A 22,178-nucleotide genomic window follows, 5' to 3' on the forward strand; every position below is an offset into this window, starting at 1 on the left:
TGACTTATTTTTGAGAAACCCATGCTAGATCTTAGTAATCACAGCATCCTTTTCTAAATGCTCATAGTCGAACTTGTTAAATTACCATATTTTTCGCTCTATAACATGCACCTGACCATATCACACACAGCGTTTTTAGAGGAGGAAAACAAGGGGGGGGGGGATTCTGAATGAAACAGTGGATGTATCATTTTTGTGCCTCATGCTGTGGCCACAGACATGTGATGTGGTGAGTTTGGGGTAGCCCAATGCAAAGATCCTGAGGATCCATGTGGATCCATGCTTTGTAACCACGTTTTTGCACCATTGCAGCCCCAGGCAACAGTGGGTGCGTGATTTTTTGGTGCAGGCTGTAGCTATGGACATGTAATGTGATCTGATGGTGAATTTGGGGTGACCCAATGCAAAGATCCTGAGGATCCATATGGATCCATGCTTTGTAACCACGTTTTTGCACCATTGCAGCCCCAGGCAACAGTGGGTGCGTGATTTTCTTGGTGCAGGCTGTAGCCATGGACATGCTATGTGATCTGATGGTGAATTTGGGGTGACCCAATGCAAAGATCCTGAGGATCCATGTGGATCCGTGCTTTGTAACCACGTTTTAAGTGGGGAGGGAAGGAAAAACACAGAAGGGACAAGGAGCACGAGAGGGGTGTGCAGAGAAGCAGCTGGCTAAGAATGCAGGAGAGGGGTTTAACGGGAGGGAGGAAAAGAAGGCAAAAGTTCCCCCCACACACACACCCAAGCCAGCCCTCCCCCCCCTCTCCCACCTGCATGTTTTCCGGCTGCCTGCGAGTCCCTAAAATGCTTCCCTGGACGCAGCAGCACCGGAGCACGGAGAGGAATTAGAAGGAAGGACTGTCAGCATCGCCCTTGAGCCAGTGCACCAACTGGACTCATGCACCTCAACCCCAACTGGGCTAGGCGAGCTGGGTAGCACTGCCAGAGACCTCCTTTCTCACAGGAACAGGTCACAGTGCTGTGGACTCACAGCTTAGAGCTGAGAGCACCGGATTCACTGTCTCAATAATACAGTCGTTGCGCAGCAGAGTCTTGCAGAGTATAAACCACTCGGAGAGCAGCTCTGTAGAATATCTTCCTTTTATTCTGTAACTACAACTATGATACAAAACTATATACAGAGCTGAATATTCTAAGCATAAATCAATGCTACGCTGAGAGTCTGCAGCTGCTCTTAGCAGCAACCTTATCTCTAGACACGATCTCTGACACTCTCTCCGATACACTGACTGACTGACTGACTCTCTTACACACAGATGTGGTGCTTAGGCAGAATAAGTAGATAGCAGGATACGCCTCCTCCTCTCTGGAGAGTCAGCAGAGACCATCAGGAGATCATCAGAAGATTCTTGGGTATGGGAGGGGTGAAATCTCCTCAAGGACGCGATCCTTTCCTTTCCCCTCTGCTTGCCTGGAGGGGAGGGGATTTGCCTGCTCTTTGTTCCGTTTGAGCAAACAGCAACCGAAACAGAAAAGTTTGGGCAGTAAGACCCTGAGGCAGAATGCAGGAAAGCAACAGCTTCCTCTCTCACAGAGCTCCCTCCTCCCTGACGCTCCCTGACGTGCACGATTGGATTTTGGCCTGATTTTTGCCCCTGTGCTCGGGCCAGTTGGCTCCAGGGACCACACATTCGCTCAATAACACGCAAAGACATTTCCCCTTACTTTTTAGGAGAAAAAAATCTGCATGTTATAGAAAGAAAAGTACGGTATCTGTTCTAGGACCTTCCCTGCTATTGATGTCAAGCTCGCCGGTCAGTAGTTACCTGAATCTTCCATTTCCCTCTTTTTGAAAATGGGAACAATATTTGCCCGCCTCCAGTCTGTAGGGACCTCAACTGTTCTCCAAGAATTCTCAAAGATAATAGACAATGGCTCTGAAATTACATCCGCAAGCTTCTTTAGTACCCTGGGATGCAACTCATCAGGACCTGGAGATTTGAATTCATTTAAAGTAGCTTAGTGTTCCCTTAGTACCTCTTTCCCTATCTTGGGCTTCAGCTCCCTCCTTACATCATTTATTTTGTTATCACCAGGTTGGGTATCACTTTCCTTTTGGGTGAAGACAGAGGCAAAGTAGTTAAGAACAGTTCCACCTTTTCTCTTTCACCCAATAGCATTTCTCCATCTTCCTCATGCAGAGGACCTACCACTTGCTTGTTCTTCCTCTTACTTCGGACATAGCCGAAGAAATGTTTTTAAATATTTTTAACCTCTCTTGCAAGCCTGAGTCATGAGTCTCATCCTACAATCAATTCCTACATTCCAGTCGTGAGTCTTTATGATTAAAGATATTAAAACTTAATGAGTTACACTATAACTGTTGGAGTTGTTGTTGCCTGGATGTTAACAATGCATAATTTGTGACTTTCCTGGCTGATAAATGCACAAACCTTACTTTCTGTCTATGAATGATGTTCTCCTCACTGCAGGAACATGACTCTTAACCTCAGGGTTATTAATTCGAGCCCCATATTGGACAAAAGATTCCTGCATTGCAGGGACAAGATTAGATGACCCTTGTGGTCTCTTCTAACTCTGCAATTCTATGATTCTATGTCACACAACACTGACAATACTGCATTAGTAGCTCTACTGAAATTTGGACTGTCTTGCAACAACTGGCAATTGTCTTGCAATAGCTCCAAGCTGTTGAGGGCTTGACCCCTCTCCCTTCCTAATAATTCTGTTCGTATTAGTAGACGATGGTAAAGCTGGGGAGGGCTGTTAAAATATTCAAGCGGTGCTACAGTTACATTGAACGACAAATCTTTTAAACAAAAATGTAGTGCAATCACCACTTACTTTAAGCTGCTGCTTTCTTATTTCAGTTGCATCTGGGGGCTTGTCAACTGTAATAATTTCATCACGAACCTCCGTTATGATTTCAGCGACCTGGTGATGCAAAGAAAGTTAGTACTCAGCTCAAATTTTGAAGAATTTTGCAAATATTTTCTATCCCCCCCCCAAAAAAAAACACCATACTGCCTTTTCAGTTATTTTTGGAAGGATGCAAAATAGTTTACAGTGCTAGAACATCCATTCATTAAGCCCTTAACCCTCCAAACTTAACACGGAAGTAAAGCTTCAGATGGAGGATCCTTAACATTCCTAAATGCTGCTGCTTAGCATAACTTCACTCCCAAACCTGTCTTCTTTCTAGCAACGGTAATCCCACCGCATAACCAAGTAAACAAGCACATGTGAGATTTTAGGGACCATTTATTTTCCCCTAAAGCCCGTTTTTCATCTTAAATATATCCTTAACATCACCACCCCAAAAAAAGTTCACGTGCCACTAGATAAACACTAAGGATATAAAAGATAATATGCTGCCTTTTTCATATCATGATTAGGATGAACCGCATTACTTTCTGCATAAAGGCCAAGTGCCTGATCAAATTGCTTTAATAAATAAAAACGCCATCTTCCTGCAAGCAAGGATACAGTACTGCATTTGAAACAAACAAACAAAAAATTCTCTGCTCCTTTACTGAGCTATCAAGTGCAATTATATTAGGTTTCTTTGTAATGTGTGAAAAAAAAAAATACTTAATGAGGGCTTCCGGTCCTGCCTGCCTTAATAGAGGCAGCCCCCATGACAGCAGGAGGAAGAGTTTGGATTTCATATCCCGCTTTATCACTACCCTAAGGAGTCTCAAAGTGGCTAACAATCTCCTTTCCCCTCCTCCCCCACAACAAACACTCTGTGAGGTGAGTGAGGCTGAGAAACGTCAGAGAAGTGTGACTAGCCCAAGGTCACCCAGCAGCTGCATGTGGAAGAGCGGGGAATCAAACCTGGTTCACCAGATTACGAGTCAACCACTCTTAACCACTACACCACACTGGCTGGGGATTGTCAGCAAATTCCCCCTAGGGATGGGGGGTGGGGGTGGGAAATGGGCTTCACTTGCAGTTCGTCTTGGTACCTGGCTCTCACTCCGGCATGGAATGTGGGAGGCAAGGAGGTGCTGAGTGCAAAAGCACTTCATCTGGCATGTTGGAAATGTCCAAATTTATGAAGCTTTGGGGATTTTTTAAAAAAGAAATATTTAAATGTGCAATACTTATCAAAGCAAAATTTTATCAAGCCAGAATTTATCTTTCTGCTTTAACAACATAAAGTGCAAAATTTATTTATCTTAGTTCATAGGTCACTGAAAGGCCATCCCTAACACCTACAGGATTCTCTACTCCAGTGTTTTTCAACCACTGTTCCGCGGCACACTAGTGTGCCGTGAGATGTTGCCTGGTGTGCCGTGGGAAAAATTGAAAAATTCGAAAGATTTAAAAATAAAGTACTTTATAATTTTTCATATTTCTGTTTACTTACTATTTCATAATAAAGTAATTATAAAATACTTTCTTTGTGTTTATTTGATTCCTATTCAAGAGAATTACTTTATATATAGTCAATATAGGCACAGAGTTAATTTTTTTAACATTTTCTAATGGTGGTGTGCCTCATGATTTTTTTCGTGAAACAAGTGTGCCTTTGCCCAAAAAAGGTTGAAAAACACTGCTCTACTCTGCCCCAAATCCCAATGGAAATAGGTTTGAAAAAAGCGCCGTAATATTGTGGTATATACTTGATTGCAGTGGCAGGGGAAGGTGTGTCTACAAGTTTCTATTTACAAATCTGGCAATTGGTCCAAAAAGTTTGGTAACCTCTAACTTAGTACAATTTTATAGCCTACTTAGCATGTTTATTAAATCTGTACAATTTGTACAAACAAAATTGTGAATACGAGTTGCAGCCGACTTCCATCTGTGCATCTTGCTTAAAACTGAGTTCGCACAAAACCTTTCAGATTTTTCCTCTGAAGCTTTGGCAGCCACAAAAGGTCTTTTGAAGTTTCTGTCCCAACTTCTTTAACCTTTTTATCCTACAGCAAGGCAGGGCAAAATGCTATTTGTTTCCCAGTCAGTAGCAGGGTGTTCCTGTTGTTGTTTGCGGGGGAATAGTGAAAAGGCTGACCAAGAGGAAAGTAGAAAGAAAGCACAAACACGATACTTCTAGTATCTCCAAACTAAAAGAAAGGTCATAAAAAGCCTTTAGAATGTATTTTTCCAGTCTATATCTGTATTGAATTTGAAATAGTTTTCAATGAAAAATTGGTTTATATATGCTTTTGTTAAATCGCTTTGAGATATCTCATAGGAAGTGATTGAATGAAAAAATGGATCTGAGTGTTGCATGTGTCAGAATTATTCTCTAATATTGCAGAATGTCTGAGATAAAAATATATTTGAAGGCATTACACTCATTCTAGACGAGAAAATTTTCATGAGGCTTTTTCAGTGTTCCCTGAAATCTCTGATTTTTGGGACGTAGCAGGGAGTGATTCTCTCTCTCTCTCACACACACACACTTTTAATGGTTTTTTTCCTGGAATATAAACTGACAAAGAGCAATTAGAACTTACAGTCTGGATTCTTCTGTCGTCATCTTTGAGAATGCGGAGTAGATTCTCTGTAAGTGATGATACAAGAGATGCTGAAGTAGTGGGCATCATAAGGATTTTTTGTAACACTGTCAGCAGTCTCTTCCTTAAGAAAAATAATAACGTTGATGATATATTAATAAAATGATCCCTAAACAATGAGTAATATCTATTCTCGTTTAAAATCCAAGAACTGGCAATTAACTGCTATTTCAGAAGTGAGGCAGCTTCTTTGAATAAGCTATGTTGGTGTTTCCAATACATGTACAGTGGTGCCCCGCAAGACGAATGCCTCGCAAGACGAAAGGGTTTTCCGTTTTTCGAGGTGCTTCGCAAGACGAATTTCCCTATGGGCTTACTTCGCAAGACGAAAACATCTTGTGGGTTTGCTTCCTTTTTCTTAAAGCCATTAATACCCGGGGAATTCGCGCTCCGCAAGACGAAAACATCGCAAGACGAAGCAACTCGCGGAACGAATTAATTTTGTCTTGCAAGGCACCACTGTAAGTGTTTAACTGCCTCCCTTCCCAGCCATCACACTTGCAGATCCTGATTATTACAACTGGAAACTCTTCAAAATCTCTTCCACAGTGGAAAGCAAAGCACAACTTTTACTAAAATTTCCGATGGGGAACAAAACATTCAAACATGACTAGAGTCAAGTATGGCAGAGATGGAAATCTAGAACACCAACCAACATAGCAAAAAGAATTTTTTTAAAATATATTTTTATTGAAGATTTATTGGTTTACAAAAGTATGTGCAATGTCTCTTTTTTCAAGTTACACTTTCTACAGGTCAGTTTCGTTTGTTGAGACGTCAGTGCTACATTAGGAAGAAAGGGGGAAAGAGGGGGTGAATGGTGAGGGGGGGTCAGGTGGCAATGCTTCAATTCTACTTACTGAATGTGGGGGGGGGGGTTGTGTCAGTGTCACTTGTGTGGGTTCTCTTTACTATTTGCTTGTATTCCTTTGGTGGTGAGATAGGTTGGGGATGGCCTAGGCCTGGGGCATGGGTCGGCAAACTAAGGCCTGGGGGCTGGATCCGGCCCAATTGCCTTCTGGATCCGGCCCGCGGACGTTCCAGGAATCGCCGCGTGGACCTGATTCTGATTGTTCAGGCTGCACCATTTCCCCCTCTCCCTCACACACTGCGGCAGTGCCTCCTCCCTCCCTCCTCCTGGCTTCTCCCCGCCCTGCCTAGAGGAGTAAGGGGGCTGGGCTTTGTTGCTGCCAGCCCTACTCTGGAGCCCTTTTGCACGCCACTCATCCCGCCGCTGCCACTCGCAAAACACAGGACCCACGATTGGCTGAGCGCCCATCTCAAGCGGCCACCATTTAAAGCAGCCCCTCTCCGGAGCCCTTTCGCAAACCGCTCATCGTCCCTCGTTCATTTCCCCCCCAAAAAATATAGTCTGGTCCCCCACAAGATCTGAGGGACAGTGGACCAGCCCCCTGCTGGAAAAAAAATTGTCAACCCCTGGCCTAGGGTTTGGTTGGTTGTTTGTGATTGGCTGTGGTGAACTTTGTTTTCATGTGTGAGTGTGGTGCGTGTGTGTGTTTGGATCAGGTTAGCCATATTGATTTGAATGCTGTTGGTGGGTACTTATTGTTGCCTTGTTGGGCTGTGTATACGATAAAGGGGAACCGAACTGGGGTGAAGGCGTCGTCTTCTATCTGTCCCCGTGTTAGTTTCAGTTTGTTGGTTAATTTTTCTAATAGTCATATCTCGGGTTGAATATGCTTCATGTTGAGCGCGTTCAAGTTGTGCTCCACAGCAACCCGGAAGTAACGGAGCACGTTACTTCCGGGTTTCACCACTCACGCCTGCGCAGACACTCAAAATGATGTCACGTGCATGCGCAGAAGCGGCGAAAAGCAACACGGATGTGCACAGACGTGCCGTCACTAGTTACGTTTGCTTCTGGATGTGAACAGGGCTCCGGAACGGATCCCGTTCACATCCCGAGGTACCACTGTAAGGCCATTTCCCATGCTATTGGATACAGTGATGCTTCGCAAGACGAATGCCTCGCTAGACGAAAGGGTTTTCCGTTTTTCGAGGTGCTTTGCAAGACGAATTTCCCTATGGGCTTGCTTCGCAAGACAAAAACGTCTTGCGGATTTGCTTCCTTTTTCGTAAAACCGTTAATACCCTGGCAATCCCCGCTCCGCAAGACGAAAAAATCGCAAGACGAAGCGACTCACGGAACGAATTAATTTCGTCTTGCGAGGCACCACTGTGGTCTATGTTTACTCCTGGTCTATGTTTACTCCTGGCAGGTCTCTCCAGTGTCTGGCTATGTTGTTTCTGGCTGCTGAGAGTAGGTGGGTTATGAGCTCTTTATGGTGTGAGTAGGTATTATTGTCTTGGAACATAGCAAATTCTTCATCCTGGAACTACAGAGGAACCTGACAGGATCTATGGGGGAAACCTGGTTGGACAGCAAAGTAGTAAGTGCCATCCTATCCAGGCCTGTATAAAGCACTACAGTTTCACTGCAGTCCCGGGACAAGAAACATATTCTGGTTTCAGTATGCTGAAGGATGGAAAGAGAAAGAGAAATGTTCGAAACAAGCTATTTAAGTGAACTTGACCATTAAACCAAGTCATTTAGTGCTGTACTGATGAAACTTTGACATGAAACCAAGTGACTAGAATGTTGAATAAAATGGACTAAGCTACTGAAACATTTCCTAGTCAATTCAAAGTCAACAGAATAAGATATACATCAAAAATATCTTTGTTGCTAAACTAAGTCTTACCTTCCTCCTTCTTCGGTGGTATCCATGCAGCCTATCATAAGGATCAGCTGCTGACCTATAAACTCTTTTGTCATCAGTTGCTCAACACAAGCCATATCTTCTTTCTCTTCTTGACTGAGAACTGGCATATTCTGAAGGTAACTTAATTAAAAACAAATGGTTATTTGGTATGATGCAAGCAACATCTTGATATTTATTTGAATTTTAGGTTACTGTACCAGTTAAAGGGCTTACAAATATAATTTGACTGAGTCTACCTACAGACAACAATGCTGCCTCGTCAATCTTCACAATACTATGCATTTATCGCTGCTTTTATTTTATTCCTTTGCTGGGCCTTACATGAAGAAAAACTGGCCGTTAGAAGTGTCTAGTTGAGGCTCCCAAGAGCATGTCCTACTTTCCAGTGCTAAAAGATTCTTTTTCACACAGACCTGTTTTAGCTTACATAGCTACTTCTGCACACTCTACAAGGAGTCGGGTGCATAAAATAGTAACAGTAATCTTTATGTTCCAGCAAACCAGTTTAATTGCTGTTTTGTGAACAACACAGAACTAAGTCCAAATCCAGTAACTGGAGATGAAAAGAAGAATAACTGTGAAGACCAAAAGCAGTATAAATTAAACTAATGCCAGTGAGTTTTTTTCAGGGGGCACTCAAGGGTACGCAAGTACCAGCACCTCTTTTTGTTGTTAAAATGTGTACCACTTGCTGTAACAACTTCATGGTGAGTACAGGCACCTCTTTTTCTGGAAAAAAGCACTGACTAATGCTTTAACTTTCTTGTTTACTTTACCTTTGCAAATAATCTGCATATATGGCAGGTTCTGGCAGAATGTTCTCTAAGAATTCTTCCCCTTCAGATTTCAAGTACTCACAAAGGGTCTTCCAATACAAAGCATTCTCAGCGGTTAGTTTTTCTATTGGAATTACTTTCCTTGAAAACAAATATATACACGTTACATTTTCAACCGGGGGGGGGGGGGGAGTCTTGCTTTGTCAATTAAGAAGGCAATCACAGTATTTGACAAATATACAAGCTGACATTCACATTTCAAGCCACACACATTAAAAGCCAAAAAGACAGAGCAGCTGTTGCAAGAATTATGTTGTAGACAATTTCATTGATTTAAAAAATGACTTAAGGATCATTATCTCATGGCAACCAGCAGGAATGCCTCACTGAAGCAAGATATAATTATGTTCCATGCAAAATGTTATTCCATAGTTAGTTGCTAGGCGAATACTAGTAAGCAGAGCACTATCTTTATCCTAAATTAATGCAATATCTGTATATGAAAGTTGGTTCCTAGTGTCACTCTTTAGCATTATTAAGAGACTAACCCGTTTCTTGGAATTGCATTGTATTCTACTGAACAAAATAAATGGGCTGCCATCTGCGCCCAGGTTGAGGGAGGGGTAATATCTTCCAAAGTATTACTGCCGGGGGGTGGGGGTAGAGTGCATATACCCTGCCACCTCTCATCTGTTATTTTAATGGACATTTCTCTTCTCATACATACAACCAATTCTGACTAAACCTTTAGGGGTTGTTGGAGGGAGCAGGAAAACTGTCTGCAAACACTCAGCATGCACACTACAAACATCCTCTTTAGTGGTGCTACTTTGCCCACTAATACATTGATGGCTTTTCCAAAAAGTATTCCTCACTAATTAACAGGATGCCTTTTAGTAGCTGCTTTTTTGATTTGCCTAAAAAACAGGAGGTTCTGGCTGCTACTTGAAGATATTTAGCTATTTATAGGTATTTCAGCAAATATGAGTTCAGTTTACTATTTTCAGAAAGTAATATGTCATAAAAATGTTCAGAAACAAACATGGTTATTTCACTAGTCCTTGGGATAAAGTTTAGGCAAGTAATGAAGCAGAAACCTTTGACTTACTTTCCCAAGTTCAACTCTCAAGTATAAAGTTTTTTAAAAAAACAAACAAACACATACGTACCTTTCATCAAGGTCTGAGAAGTTTTTAATCAAGTCATTGACTGGTGATAGCGAAAACATGGCATTAAGTGCTAGAATACCAACTTCGGGACAACTTTCCACATCCAGCCGATGAAGGAGTTCTAGCACATTTCCCTCAACCAGCCGTAGCCAGGCCTGAAGAAGTTTCTTTTGCACCACTTCTTTTACAGATTCTATTAAACAGGGAAATTTAAATCGAGCTATAATTTCTCTGAATATTTTGCAAAAAAAAAAAACCCTTTACAGAATAGCTACTATGAGATACACACACACACACTTAGTGATTATGCTGACTGTCTCTGCCATATCACATTCAACAGTATATAAGCTACGTATATATGGCAGTGTTCACATTATCAACTCCTGACTTGATAAGCCAAGATTTTGTACACACCTTCATTTCTGTTTCACTTCTCCCTTCACTTGAGTCAAGATTCAAGCTGGGAAGCTACAGTTAACAACAGCTTCCTGTTACATGCAAACTGAGTTATGGTAAATGGGCTTCCAAACAAGCCAGGATTCAGACGCCAACTTTTCCTACTTGCAGGAAGAGAGGAATGAAGGCACTTTGCATTAGTGTGTCTATGTTGACTCACTAAATCAGGATTTCCTTATGAAAGCTGTGCTACTATAAACAACAATGAGGGCTTCCCAGAAAGAATACTTTAGATGCAATGTATTTTAGTATATTCTTCTATTATATTTATACTGTCTCTTCACATCACTGTGAAGTTTATTTGTAGATCCTAGCTGTCAGACAAATTTCTCCAACAGAGCAACATGCATATACTTGCATAAGGCTATCCATTGTTACTGCCTAACTCCTCCTTTACCTTTTTGGAGGGCTTTTCAGCTAATGTGGGAAGCAGAGGTATGTCTGTTAAAGCCTGGCAGAAGTGATGGAGCCTGTCACCAACATGAGAACTACATATGTTGTCACACATGAGGAGCAGAAGAACCAGATTGCCCACTGTTACAATATAAGCTTTTATACTTACAATATAAGTATGTCCCACTAGTTTGCAATGGGACTTACTCCCAAGAATACCTAGGACTGCAGCCTTCGTTTACCATTGTTAGCAAGATGGCTCTCAAGCATTTTGCTAGCAATGAAAAAATAAGGAATTGGCACACTGAACAAGCACACAATATAGGCAACTATAAAATAAAATAAAAATGTCTTACCTGATCTATCATTAAGCCCTTGCTGCACAAGCTTTACTCGTTGGGCTATTGTCAAAGCTTTCATATGAACCTTTTCTGCCAAAACCTTTTAAAGAGCACACAGACTTTAGGGCTTTACTAATAATGATTTTTGACGAATTGGTGCAAGCAACTTTATGTGCCTATCACAACAGCTACATACTGGGAATCTTGCCATAGTAAGTAATAAAACAGTAAGAAGGGAAACTTGAGTTTTATGAGTTAATTCTCAAATTCTGTGTCTAAAACACACTCTAAAAGCTCAGAAGAAATGAACTCGGGCAGGTGGAATAAGAGATATAATTTGGCATTTTAATTCCATCATAAAATGTAATGGATTGATTCGCAAGTAAGCAGGCTGAAAATTAAGAGCCACTGTATTTGTTTTGTTTATATATTGTATTCCTTCTAAAAGGAAACCCATGAAAACTTCCAAATAGTCACTATGCTTTTGTCCCAGAACTAAACTCTTAAGACTTTCAAAGAGACATTCACTGCACTGACATAGAACCCGTTATGGCCACAAGAGGTGATATGTTTTATTGACACAAATCCCAGTCCAGCAATAAATACCCATGTATAAAAAGCATACTTCAGTGGTTAATATGGATACAAATGCACATCTGCATCATGCTCCTCCAGACCTCTGAACTGGCTGCATCCATTATTTGATGCAACTGTGCAGCTCATTACTTCTTACGGCAAGCTGAATGCTATAAGAGCTGAGCCACAATATTTAACAGTTAATATAATGCACTTTATTAACATTTACATTAGTTACAGTAAACACCGAAACACTGAACCAGAGCTTGAAACAAAATTCAACCATATAATCCTCAATAAAAAGCTGTATTAAAATGGACCAAAAACTGTGCCTGGCATATCCCAATGGTCCTCTGTAGTTCAATTCTGCTCATGTTTTGAACAGACTAGGACAGATTTAGAGCATTCTTCTTCTAATAATAATACTTTTATTATTAACTGCCATGTACATTCATTGCTTCTAGACCATCTTGATGAAAAACACTTGGCAGCCAGAATACAGTAGATTAATTGGAAAAACTGCTACGATGCAGTTTGAACTGACTTCCTTGGCACAATGATCAGAACCAGCAATATTTATAACGAGTTTAAAAAACACTGCAAATACACCTATACATAAATTTACACCTGTACCCCAAACATAATTTTGCTCCCCAGAGAGAATAAAGTTGATTTCTCCAAATGTTTACATCATATATTACTAAGAAGCAATGTAAGTAATTGTAGTAAGATATTGACTTACCTGGTATGCCAATTTCCTAACCGTCTCTTTTACATCCATAGTACGACCTATAATTTTTGGCAGGGTTTCAGCTGATGGACCAATACATGACAGCACAGTGCGCCTGACTTCCGGATTGGAGTCGTTCTCAATTAAATTACTGTAAACTAAACAAAAAACAGTATTACACAGAGTATGTTAATGACCGGAAAATGTACATAAAGAAAATGTAGATGAATAACAAGTGGCCAACACCCTTTGCATTAAGATTTTATGATGCTCATGTTAGATGCACAACTTCTACATTTTTGGCAGACGTTTAGTTGATGGGCCAATATATGACAATGTTTTTCCACACCAGATGTAAATACTCAGGGAAATAGGCTGGAATTGACAACAAGCGAAGGGCTTCCTAGCACATGCCCCTGATTCTTAAAAGGCAGAGCACATGTCAGTCACACTTCACATATTTGCTACAGGAAACATTAAGTTACACTAGTGTAGCAAACTTGACACAAACCAAGGCAAACATGATACAGAAACTAGTAGCCTGTGACCTAACCACAGTAGGAAGAGCTGTGTTGGCTTGATGCCCTCTTCCTCTTCCCCTTCAGTTCCCCATGCTTCTTCGAAATCCATTCTGGAGGATTTGTGGGCATATAGAGGGACGGGAAGTAAACTGAAATCCTGCTATACCAGGAGAACCCCATTGCCACAGCATTGGATATAAACCATTGATTAGAGTATCGACTCAAGAATTGACCGCAGATATCAAATGATTTAGGCATAACACAAGAGTACAAGGTCACCATTTTGTGGATGACACCCGTGTTAACTTTCCAGTCCCTGGAACCCAGTAACAAGTCATAATAAATTGACACAAACAACTGAACTATTTGATGACTGATGAAACGCCCCCCCCCCCAATATTGTTATCACTGCAAATAAAGCAACCTTTTATAAGAGGGTCATAAATTCAGTTTTAAGAGATTGTTTGCATTATATTCAGATATCATTTTAAACCAGGTTATTTCCCAAAAAATGTATTGTTCAAAACTTTTTTAAAAATAAAGAAAAACAGATTTAAAAATTAGATTTCGAAACAAATGTTTATTCAGTAGATTTCAGTTTCATGAAGGGGGAAGGCAAGCAAGACTACACCATAACAAGTCAGGAAAAGTACAGTGCTTCCAAATCAGGCCAGTTTTCTAACTTTTTCTTTTCCTCAACTAGGCCATTACCATAAACTGTTCTTGTACCCTATGTTCTATATTCATACATGTCAGAGCTGCCCGAGGTCCCAGCTCACAAAGGACCAACGCCAGTTCTTGTTATATACAAAAGTCTTTATTGAAGTTCAGTTTTGATTTCAAAGCTGCGGCGCGCAGCTCTACGTCTTGGACTCTAGACCGCTGAAGCTCCGTCTGAATCTCCTCCCCCCAGACACCAGTTCAAGACTCTAGCCTTGCTCCACCTCTTCCTCTGCTCTTTCCTCCTCTGGGTCCGCCTGTCCGCTGGGGTCATGCCCTTTCTGGACTCTTCTGACACTGAGTCCCCTGATTCTTCCCCCTGTCTCTGGCGGATTTAGGACCTGGTTCCCAATCCGGGTTTTCTGCTGTCCCGCGCGCCTGTACATTTGAACTTGGCGCGCGCGCCCAGCCGGCAACCTTTCTCCTGACCGTTACACTGCTCCTGTCACTGCTTCCCCCTTCGGGAGGGCTAGCTGGACCTGACTTCCCCTCCGTTCCCTCACTCTGCGATAGAGGCGTGGCCAGCCCTGACTCATCTTCTCTCCCTACTGGAGGAGATGCTGGCCCTGATACATGGGACTCTTCCCCACCACTCCGCTCTGGTGGGGGAACTGGTCCTGATCTCCTGCTGCTGCTTTGGGAATCCCCGCTGGCCCCTTGCTTCTGGTGTGTCCCCCCTGGGATCCCCCTTGCCCTGGCCATCGGCGCCCCCCTCTGGGAATCTTCTGAATCGCTGGAGAAGCTCATGGAATCTCTCGGGCCACTGTCATACTCCCCTATGCTGCCCTCAGATTCTTCCCCTTCGCTCTCCGTTTCCTCTCTCCCCTGTGTCTCTGCTCCTGAGCCCCTGACAATACATATCTATTTTCCAATATTATAAAGTATCAACTACTTTCAGTTGCTGGAATAATTACATTCAAGTCTCCCAGGCAGAATTCAATACTAATGTTAATGTCTTAACTATTATAGCCAGTTTTTAAGAACTGAAAAGATAAAAATACATCTTTAAATTAAAATAAATATCATTGATACAGTAACAACATACCATTAACCACAGGACAATCACTGTCCTTTGGATCTTGAAGTCTAGACAATGCCAGCACAGCTTGAATTCTCACATTTGGAACTTTATCTTTCACTCTGAGCAACATGGCATTGCTAATTTGATCAAATAGCTCATCTTCAATCTGAGCATTCTCCGGCAGGCTTACCAGAAGCTTATTAATAATTTGGCACACCCGAAATCGTACTGCACTGCTGTTTGCTTGGTGAGACTTAAAAAGAAGCAAGGAGTTGATTTTTAGTATTCCTGCATTATTGTTCTTATGTATAAAAAATATGAATAGTTTCAAGTATTTACATATAAAAATCACATAAATTCACCCAATATTTAAGTACCAAATTTATTTTTTGGTATAACACCCCCTTCATTTATTCTTACAATCCTGGCAGTCAGTCTTAATCTTAAATTATTTATTTTTCCATTTAAAGGATCTTTAACCCATGAATGAATGACACCAGATTTAAACCTGAATGGCTGTGCAAAATAAACTTGGTGCTTAAGACAGCAATTATGAAGCTGGTCTTCAGCTGTGGCTCAATGCAAGACTCTAGAACATAAATGCAGACTGTAATTATAACCAAAACACAGCCATATCCCATAGAAATCAATTGAGCAAACTGGAGCGTCAGCAACTGCATCCAAGACCCCTATAAATGCACTTCAGAAATTCTGGCCTTAGGTGAATGTTGGTCAGCAGCACAGATTGTTCAGACAAAAGCTAAGCCCACTTATCATTGCTTTATGTCAGGCATAGGAAAATGTGGCCCTCCAGATGTTTTGAGACTACAACTCCCGTCATCCCTGACCACTGATCCTGTTAACTAGGGATGATGGGAGCTGTAGTCCCAAAACATCTGGAGGGCCGAGTATGCCTGCTTTATGTCTTTAAGAGCAGGAAAGATAACACAGCCCTTGCATTCAATGTGATTTCTACCCAATATAACAAGATTGATTTTACATCACCATTAAGAAAATAGCATAGGAATATACACCCCATTTATATGCAAATTCATACGGTATCCATTAGATCATACTATAAAGAGGAGCATTATGCATCCAATGTTATTTTTTCACCATTACATTATTGATAAGGTACCTCAAGCAGAAACTTGAACAAATAATTCAGAAGAGAATTTTCCACTTGCTCCTCTTCTTCAGTGTCATCTTTTTCTGGCTCATAAAATGAAACAACAAACTTGGCCGCAAAATTTATCACTTGTTCTACTGCAGGTTCTCTTTTGTAGACAATCAGGGCAAATTTAAGGTAATGAACAAATTCCTCATGAAAAGAGATTTTGTCCTGCAACTAGAACAACGTTACACAGTAAGTAATGCAATTTCAGTATCAAAATTGATCAATGGTGGAACAGACATTTATTTAAAAAACGGGCAGATCCAATGACATGTTAAAATCCTTTCCACTGAGAACTGGTTCTTTGGACAGAGCTTGAAAATTCCAGATTAAGACTTGAAATCTGAAATACTGGTCATAATCTATGTTTTGTTGATACTTAGTCTTCTCATGTCACAGTACAGTGGAACCTTGGTTTTCAAACTTAATCCTTTGGACTCCTGAAACCATTTAAAAACCAAGGTATAGCTTCTGATTGGCTGAAGGAGCTTTCTGCGCTCAAGCGGAAGCCACATCTTACATTCAGCTTCTGAAAAACTGAAAACTTACTTCTAGGTTTTTGACGTTCGGGAGCCGATTGGTTCATCAACTAAGCTGTTCAAGAACCAAGGTTCCATTGTACTGTACTGTGACATGAGAAGACTTAGTATTGTTATAAGAATTTTAAGGTCTTATATATACAAAATATTCATAGATGTACCAAGCAAGCACATGTAAACCACATGTGTGAAACCCACAGAAAAGTCCTGAAACCACTTTCTCTCCCAAAATGACCTCAAATATTTCTCTGCAAGGTTGAAGGAAATGGGAAATCTCCCCATTGTCTCTGTACTCACAAATCCTGCCAAGGGCACATTTAAGGTTTGAATAGGGTGAGCCTGTGACCTGGATTCAGGAATTAAGTAGTTATAATAACAAAGAGTGGCCAAAACCCAAATAATGCAATCAGGTAAATGGCAGACAGGAGATAAACAACACACTCAGGATTCTGTTTTAGACCTCCCCCTGTGGTGTATCTATCATGTTTCTGGGGGTGGTCTGGAGTTTGAGAGTGGGCAATTTCAAAGTCTATATAAGGGCGGGCACACATTTGATCTGGGTCCCTTCCCCCCTTGTGTGTGTGTAGGAGCACCCTGTTGCAACAGCTTTAATAAAGATCAGACTTACTAGCTGCTTCACTTCTCAATATTCTCTGGTTGGTCTCTGTTATTTCTCCTACCAATAGAGAACCTACAAAAGGACTCTATATGGGCTCTTGGGTACCCCATAAGTGAAAAGGAGTTTTTTCTCATAACAGTATCAACAGAACATATATTATGGCAGCATGGGCGATACCTGGTTTTCAGTATCACAATATATATCGCCAGCTAAACATTGTGATACCTCAACATATCACAATGTCTGAAATAAGGCTGGAGCTTATAATAATCTGTGGAAATTGATTACAATATCATTCCCAGCAAAAGAATGACTTAATGTTTCCTATAGTTAATAGTTTCATGGATTGACAAATCTCACCCCTTCTGAACTCAATAGGTGACCATAAGTAGGCCCCTTTCAATCCTTGCTTTCCTCCTCCACTTAGGCAATACAATAATACTACAAGGGTTCTGTACCAACATAACATGAAGCACTTTGAGAACTGTTATATGGAAGTGAAGCACTGCTTATTGCTACAAAATATACTGTTGTAAACTGAACATGGTTCACTACAGTGGTACCGCGGATTACATACGCTTCAGGTTACATACGCTTCAGGTTACAGACTCCACTAACCCAGAAATAGTGCTTCAGGTTAAGAACTTTGCTTTAGGATGAGAACAGAAATCGTGCTCCAGCGGCGCAGCAGCAGCAGGAGGCCCCATTAGCTAAAGTGGTGCTTCAGGTTAAGTACGGACCTCCGGAACGAATTAAGTACTTAACCCAAGGTACCACTGTACTTGCAAATCCATATGGATATTCTGCAGTTGTATTTATTTAGGGAAGGCAGGCAGGTGAAGGTACTTTCACATGCCTGTTAGATATGCTCAGTTGCCCAAGCTTTCCTGTTACATATTCTGTTACATATTCTACTTCCCACCCAATATCTTTCTTGAAGCAACCATTGCATGGTTTTGATGTGTAAAGGGTAAGGTTTTCAGTGAGACCAATGTATTTTAGGAATGTGTTAGCCACCTTTGGGGGTTAAAGTCAAAAAGCATGAAATTTATAATATTTACCTCATTGTACATGTGCTTCAAGGATGCCACAAGTTTTGCATGATTTTGGTGAGCTTTTTGAGCTTTTTCAAAGGTCTCCTTAATATTGAACTTCTTCCCTTTCATAGCTGCAAAGAAATGGGTCATTTTTAAAACTTAACTGAATCTTGTACATTCATGGAACCCACTTCACTAGGTGTTCGCATCACCATGGATCAACCATTATGCCTAGTTACCAGAGTTTTCCAAGTTTTTTCAACTTGCCTAAACACAAGCTTCTACCTGTTTTACTTTGCAAACCCTTTTATTCTTAGTCTTATTTGAAAGCCAGTTCTAAATTATTTCATATTTCACTTATATTCTGCCTTCCCACGAAAGGTCTCCATAGTAGTTAACAAGCAAGATTAGAACGACAAAACTTCAGAAAAATATATTCCACAGGTGGAATATATTCAAAATCAATGTCACTTTTTTATTTTAGCACATGCCCTCTCATTTCTTTAGGGCACACAAGTGAGAAATATGCAGCCCATTTTCAGAAGCCCTATGCAAGTGATCAGTTCAGCCCTCAGGTAAAAATTACTGGACTTCCCATACCTGGCAGTATGGAGTAATGGAGGCTGAGAGTAAAGGAGGTACCATGCCAAACAGTGGCTTCTGTGCCACCCACGGTCAGTATGCAGCCCTTGGAAAAATGCCCTCAAAGGGGAGCAGAAAGGTTATGTGCTTTTGCCTCAGAAGATAGTAGAGCCACTTACAAGAGCCACTAATACTACACATACTGAGGCTTAATCTAAAGAACATAAAGAGCAAACTGTCAGTTTCTATCATTTCAGACTACTTGTCATTCTAAACCAATGACTTCTCTGATGTGCCACACCTGTCCAGGTTTTAGATAGGAAGCTTTCTCTTCCATATCTGGGAGTGTGAGATGCCAGGGACTGAATCTAGAACAGGGGTTCCCAAACTGTGGTTCATGGACCAACAATGGTCCACAAACATCATTCCAGTGGTTCATGATGTGTCCGTGGATTTGTGGTTGAATACAGGAGTCAGCATATCTATTGCAATAAATATCCATGTTGATTTTTGACTATTTTATTGAGGTACAGTGGTACCCTGAATGCGAACGGGATCCATTCCGGAACCCTGTTCACATCCAGAAGTGAACACAACCTGCGTCCGTGCGTGACGTCAATTCGGCGTCTGCGCGTGATGTCATTTTGAGCGTCTGCGCATGCGCGAGCGGTGAAACGGAGCCCATTACTTCCGGGTCGTTGCGGAGCGCAACCCGAAAGTATTCATCCCAAAGCTACTTCAACCTGAGGTATGACTGTAATTTTAATCTGTTTTAGTATGGCTGTGAATTTTTCTCTGTTTTATTTTTATTTTTGTAAACTGCTTGATGGCCCAGCTGCATTCCTATCTGGATAAAGATAGCCTAACGTCTGGTAACCTCATTATGTTTATTAAAATTGAATGGACAGTGAACAGGATCCGTTCTGGAGGCCCGTTCGCAACATGCATAGAACGCAACCCACAGCGACACATCTGCACACGTGTGGGTTGCGATTCACCGCTTCTGCACATGATGTCATTTTGCACATCTGCGCATGCGCGAGCGGCGAAACCCGGAAGTAACCCTTTCTGGTACTTCTGGGTCGCAACCTGAAAAAACGTATCATGAAGCAAACATAACATGAGGTATGACTGTATTTCAAAGCGAAAGCATTTCAACCGGTCCTTGGCCGCGTTTGCCATTCGCTTTCCCCCCTCTCCTCTGCCCGATTCCTGTAAGAACTTGTGGGAGAAAAAGCCGCTTAAAAAGCAGCTTCATCCGAAACCCGTGTCGCGATATATTCATTTATTGGTCATAAATTCATTTATGGGTGCCTATATTCTTGTGTACTGAATTTGCAGGCCGCCTTGTCTCGCCCAAGGCGGCTTACAATCTCATTCCTCTCCTGCAGGTAATAATAGACTTGGCACGCAGGAAACTGAGGAACGTATGTATTTATTTCCTTTCATTCCGTAAAGCTTCATACACCGCTCGGTTGTGGAAAAACCTCAAAGCGGTTTGCAAAAGATAAAGCAGTATAGACATAACAATAAAATAATAATAATAATAATAATAATCCCAATAAAAACCCCACCCAGAGGGAAAGTGGCGGCGGGGGGCGGCGGCGCCCTCACAAGCCAGCCCTCTCCTCACAAGCCCTCAAAAGATCCGTGTCACCTGAAGTACTCAGCGCAGGCCACCAGACGCCGACCCGGCCGCTACGACGCTCCAACTGCCGCGCGCCTTCCTCTTCCCGCCGTCGCCTTCAAAATTTGGACACGCCCACAGAGGCAAGGGGCGGGGCCGAGCTCGAGCGCTCTCTTTTTCGCGCGCTCTCTTTCCCCACGCTATTCTCGCGAGATCTCGGCATCAAAGGCGCAAACCGCAAGCCGAAGACTTCAAAAGCTTTTACGCGAGGTTGGGAAGGCGGAGGTCGCGCGCGCTCTCTCCTCTTCAAATCACGCGAGATCCTGGCGGAAGAGGAGCGCGGCGGAGAAAGGAACGGAGGAGGGGCGCGGTTAAGACTCCCGGGTTGTGACTGGGGGAGGGAAAAGGGGCGGGGCAAATAAATGACGTCAGCGCTAACGGTACCTCAGGTTGTCCGTTGGCCCTTTCGCGCCACAGTGACTGATGCTGCGTGCATAAATGTCTTCCAGGGTCGAAACGGCGCCAACCCTTCGCCATGAGGAAAAGTTGCTGCGGTTGTGGGCTTTTCAGTTACACGAGTTACACGCAGCCTTTTTGTTTCAACTCTGGTAGGAGGGGGCGGAATGCTCAGGTTATGTTGGACTACAACTCCCATCATGCCTTGCTAGCAGGATCGGCTGTCGAGGATGATGGGAGTTGTAGTCCACCAAAATACCTGGCAGCTGCTCCCTCCCATCTGAGAGAGACCGGTTTAGACTCGCAGGCTTCCTCAACCTCAGCGCTTCAGATTTTTTTTGGCCTACAACTCCCATGATCCCTAGCTAGCAGGACCAGAAGTTAGGGATGATGGGAATTGTAGTCTCCAAAAACATTTGGAGGGCCGAGGGCTTGGTTTAGAGAAGAGGCAAGTAGAAGAGGCTGCAGGGCAGGAGTTTGTAGAAACCTTGGATGCTTTTCAGCAGAAGTTGAGCAAGTGGATCTTTTCCTTGAGTTTCCTGCAGTGCAGGGGGTTGGACTAGATGCCCCTTAGGGCCCTTCCAAAGTCATTGATTCTAAAAAGTGCACAGCCATGGAGAAAGAGCGGAGACAAAGTTTTTCTCCCTTCTCACAACACCAGAATTCATGGGCACCCGATGAAGCTGAACGTTGGAAGAGTTAGGACAGAAAAAGCACTTCTTCACAACAGAATAATAAAAATAAATTAATAATAAAATTGGCTGCATTACTTCCAAACAAATGAGATGTTTAGGAAAGATGGTAAAGAACGAGGTTTTGCGGACAAGGATTCTAAATTTCAGAGTGAAATCATAGATAATGATGGCAAAAATCTATCCAAAATGTATAAACTGTTGTTAGAATGGAATTTAAAGGATGAAGAAGTTAAATCGGTAATGATTCGTTGGGCCAGAGATGTGGGTTATAATATACAATTTGAGGACTGGGAAAAATTATGGAAGGAAGGTTTAAAATTTACTGCTTGTATGACGTTAAAAGAGAATGTGATGAAAATGTTCTATAGATGGTATATGACACCGGCAAAATTAGCAAAAATGTATAAGACATGCAATAAGTGTTGGAAATGTAAAGATAAAGAAGATACTTTTTATCACATGTGGTGGGAATGTAAGAAAGTGAAAGACTTC

General features: G+C 41.9%; 1 protein-coding gene across 4 annotated transcripts in view; it reads right to left on the minus strand.

Annotated features, from left to right (window-relative positions):
* NCAPG (non-SMC condensin I complex subunit G) overlaps nt 1–20,669 on the minus strand; it is a gene marked incomplete at its 5' end in the record, with an annotated part of 37,899 nt that extends 17,230 nt beyond the window's left edge. For 2 of the 4 annotated variants that reach the window (XM_081924408.1, XM_081924409.1), the window contains 10 exons: nt 2,830–2,919; nt 5,451–5,574; nt 8,234–8,374; nt 9,031–9,171; nt 10,200–10,392; nt 11,405–11,489; nt 12,708–12,853; nt 14,982–15,210; nt 16,096–16,305; nt 18,351–18,455. In XM_081924408.1, coding sequence (XP_081780534.1) covers nt 2,830–2,919; nt 5,451–5,574; nt 8,234–8,374; nt 9,031–9,171; nt 10,200–10,392; nt 11,405–11,489; nt 12,708–12,853; nt 14,982–15,210; nt 16,096–16,305; nt 18,351–18,455 — 1,464 coding nt within the window. Of the gene's footprint in view, nt 1–2,829; nt 2,920–5,450; nt 5,575–8,233; nt 8,375–9,030; nt 9,172–10,199; nt 10,393–11,404; nt 11,490–12,707; nt 12,854–14,981; nt 15,211–16,095; nt 16,306–18,350; nt 18,458–18,926; nt 19,060–20,565 lie in introns of those variants that run through there. The other 2 variants (XM_081924406.1, XM_081924407.1) reach the window with 2 other exon arrangements.
* Nucleotides 20,670–22,178: the final 1,509 nt, after the last annotated feature.

This window comes from Podarcis melisellensis (assembly GCF_964234715.1).
Source record: "Podarcis melisellensis genome assembly, chromosome: 9".
In the NCBI taxonomy this organism is placed as follows: domain Eukaryota; kingdom Metazoa; phylum Chordata; class Lepidosauria; order Squamata; family Lacertidae; genus Podarcis; species Podarcis melisellensis.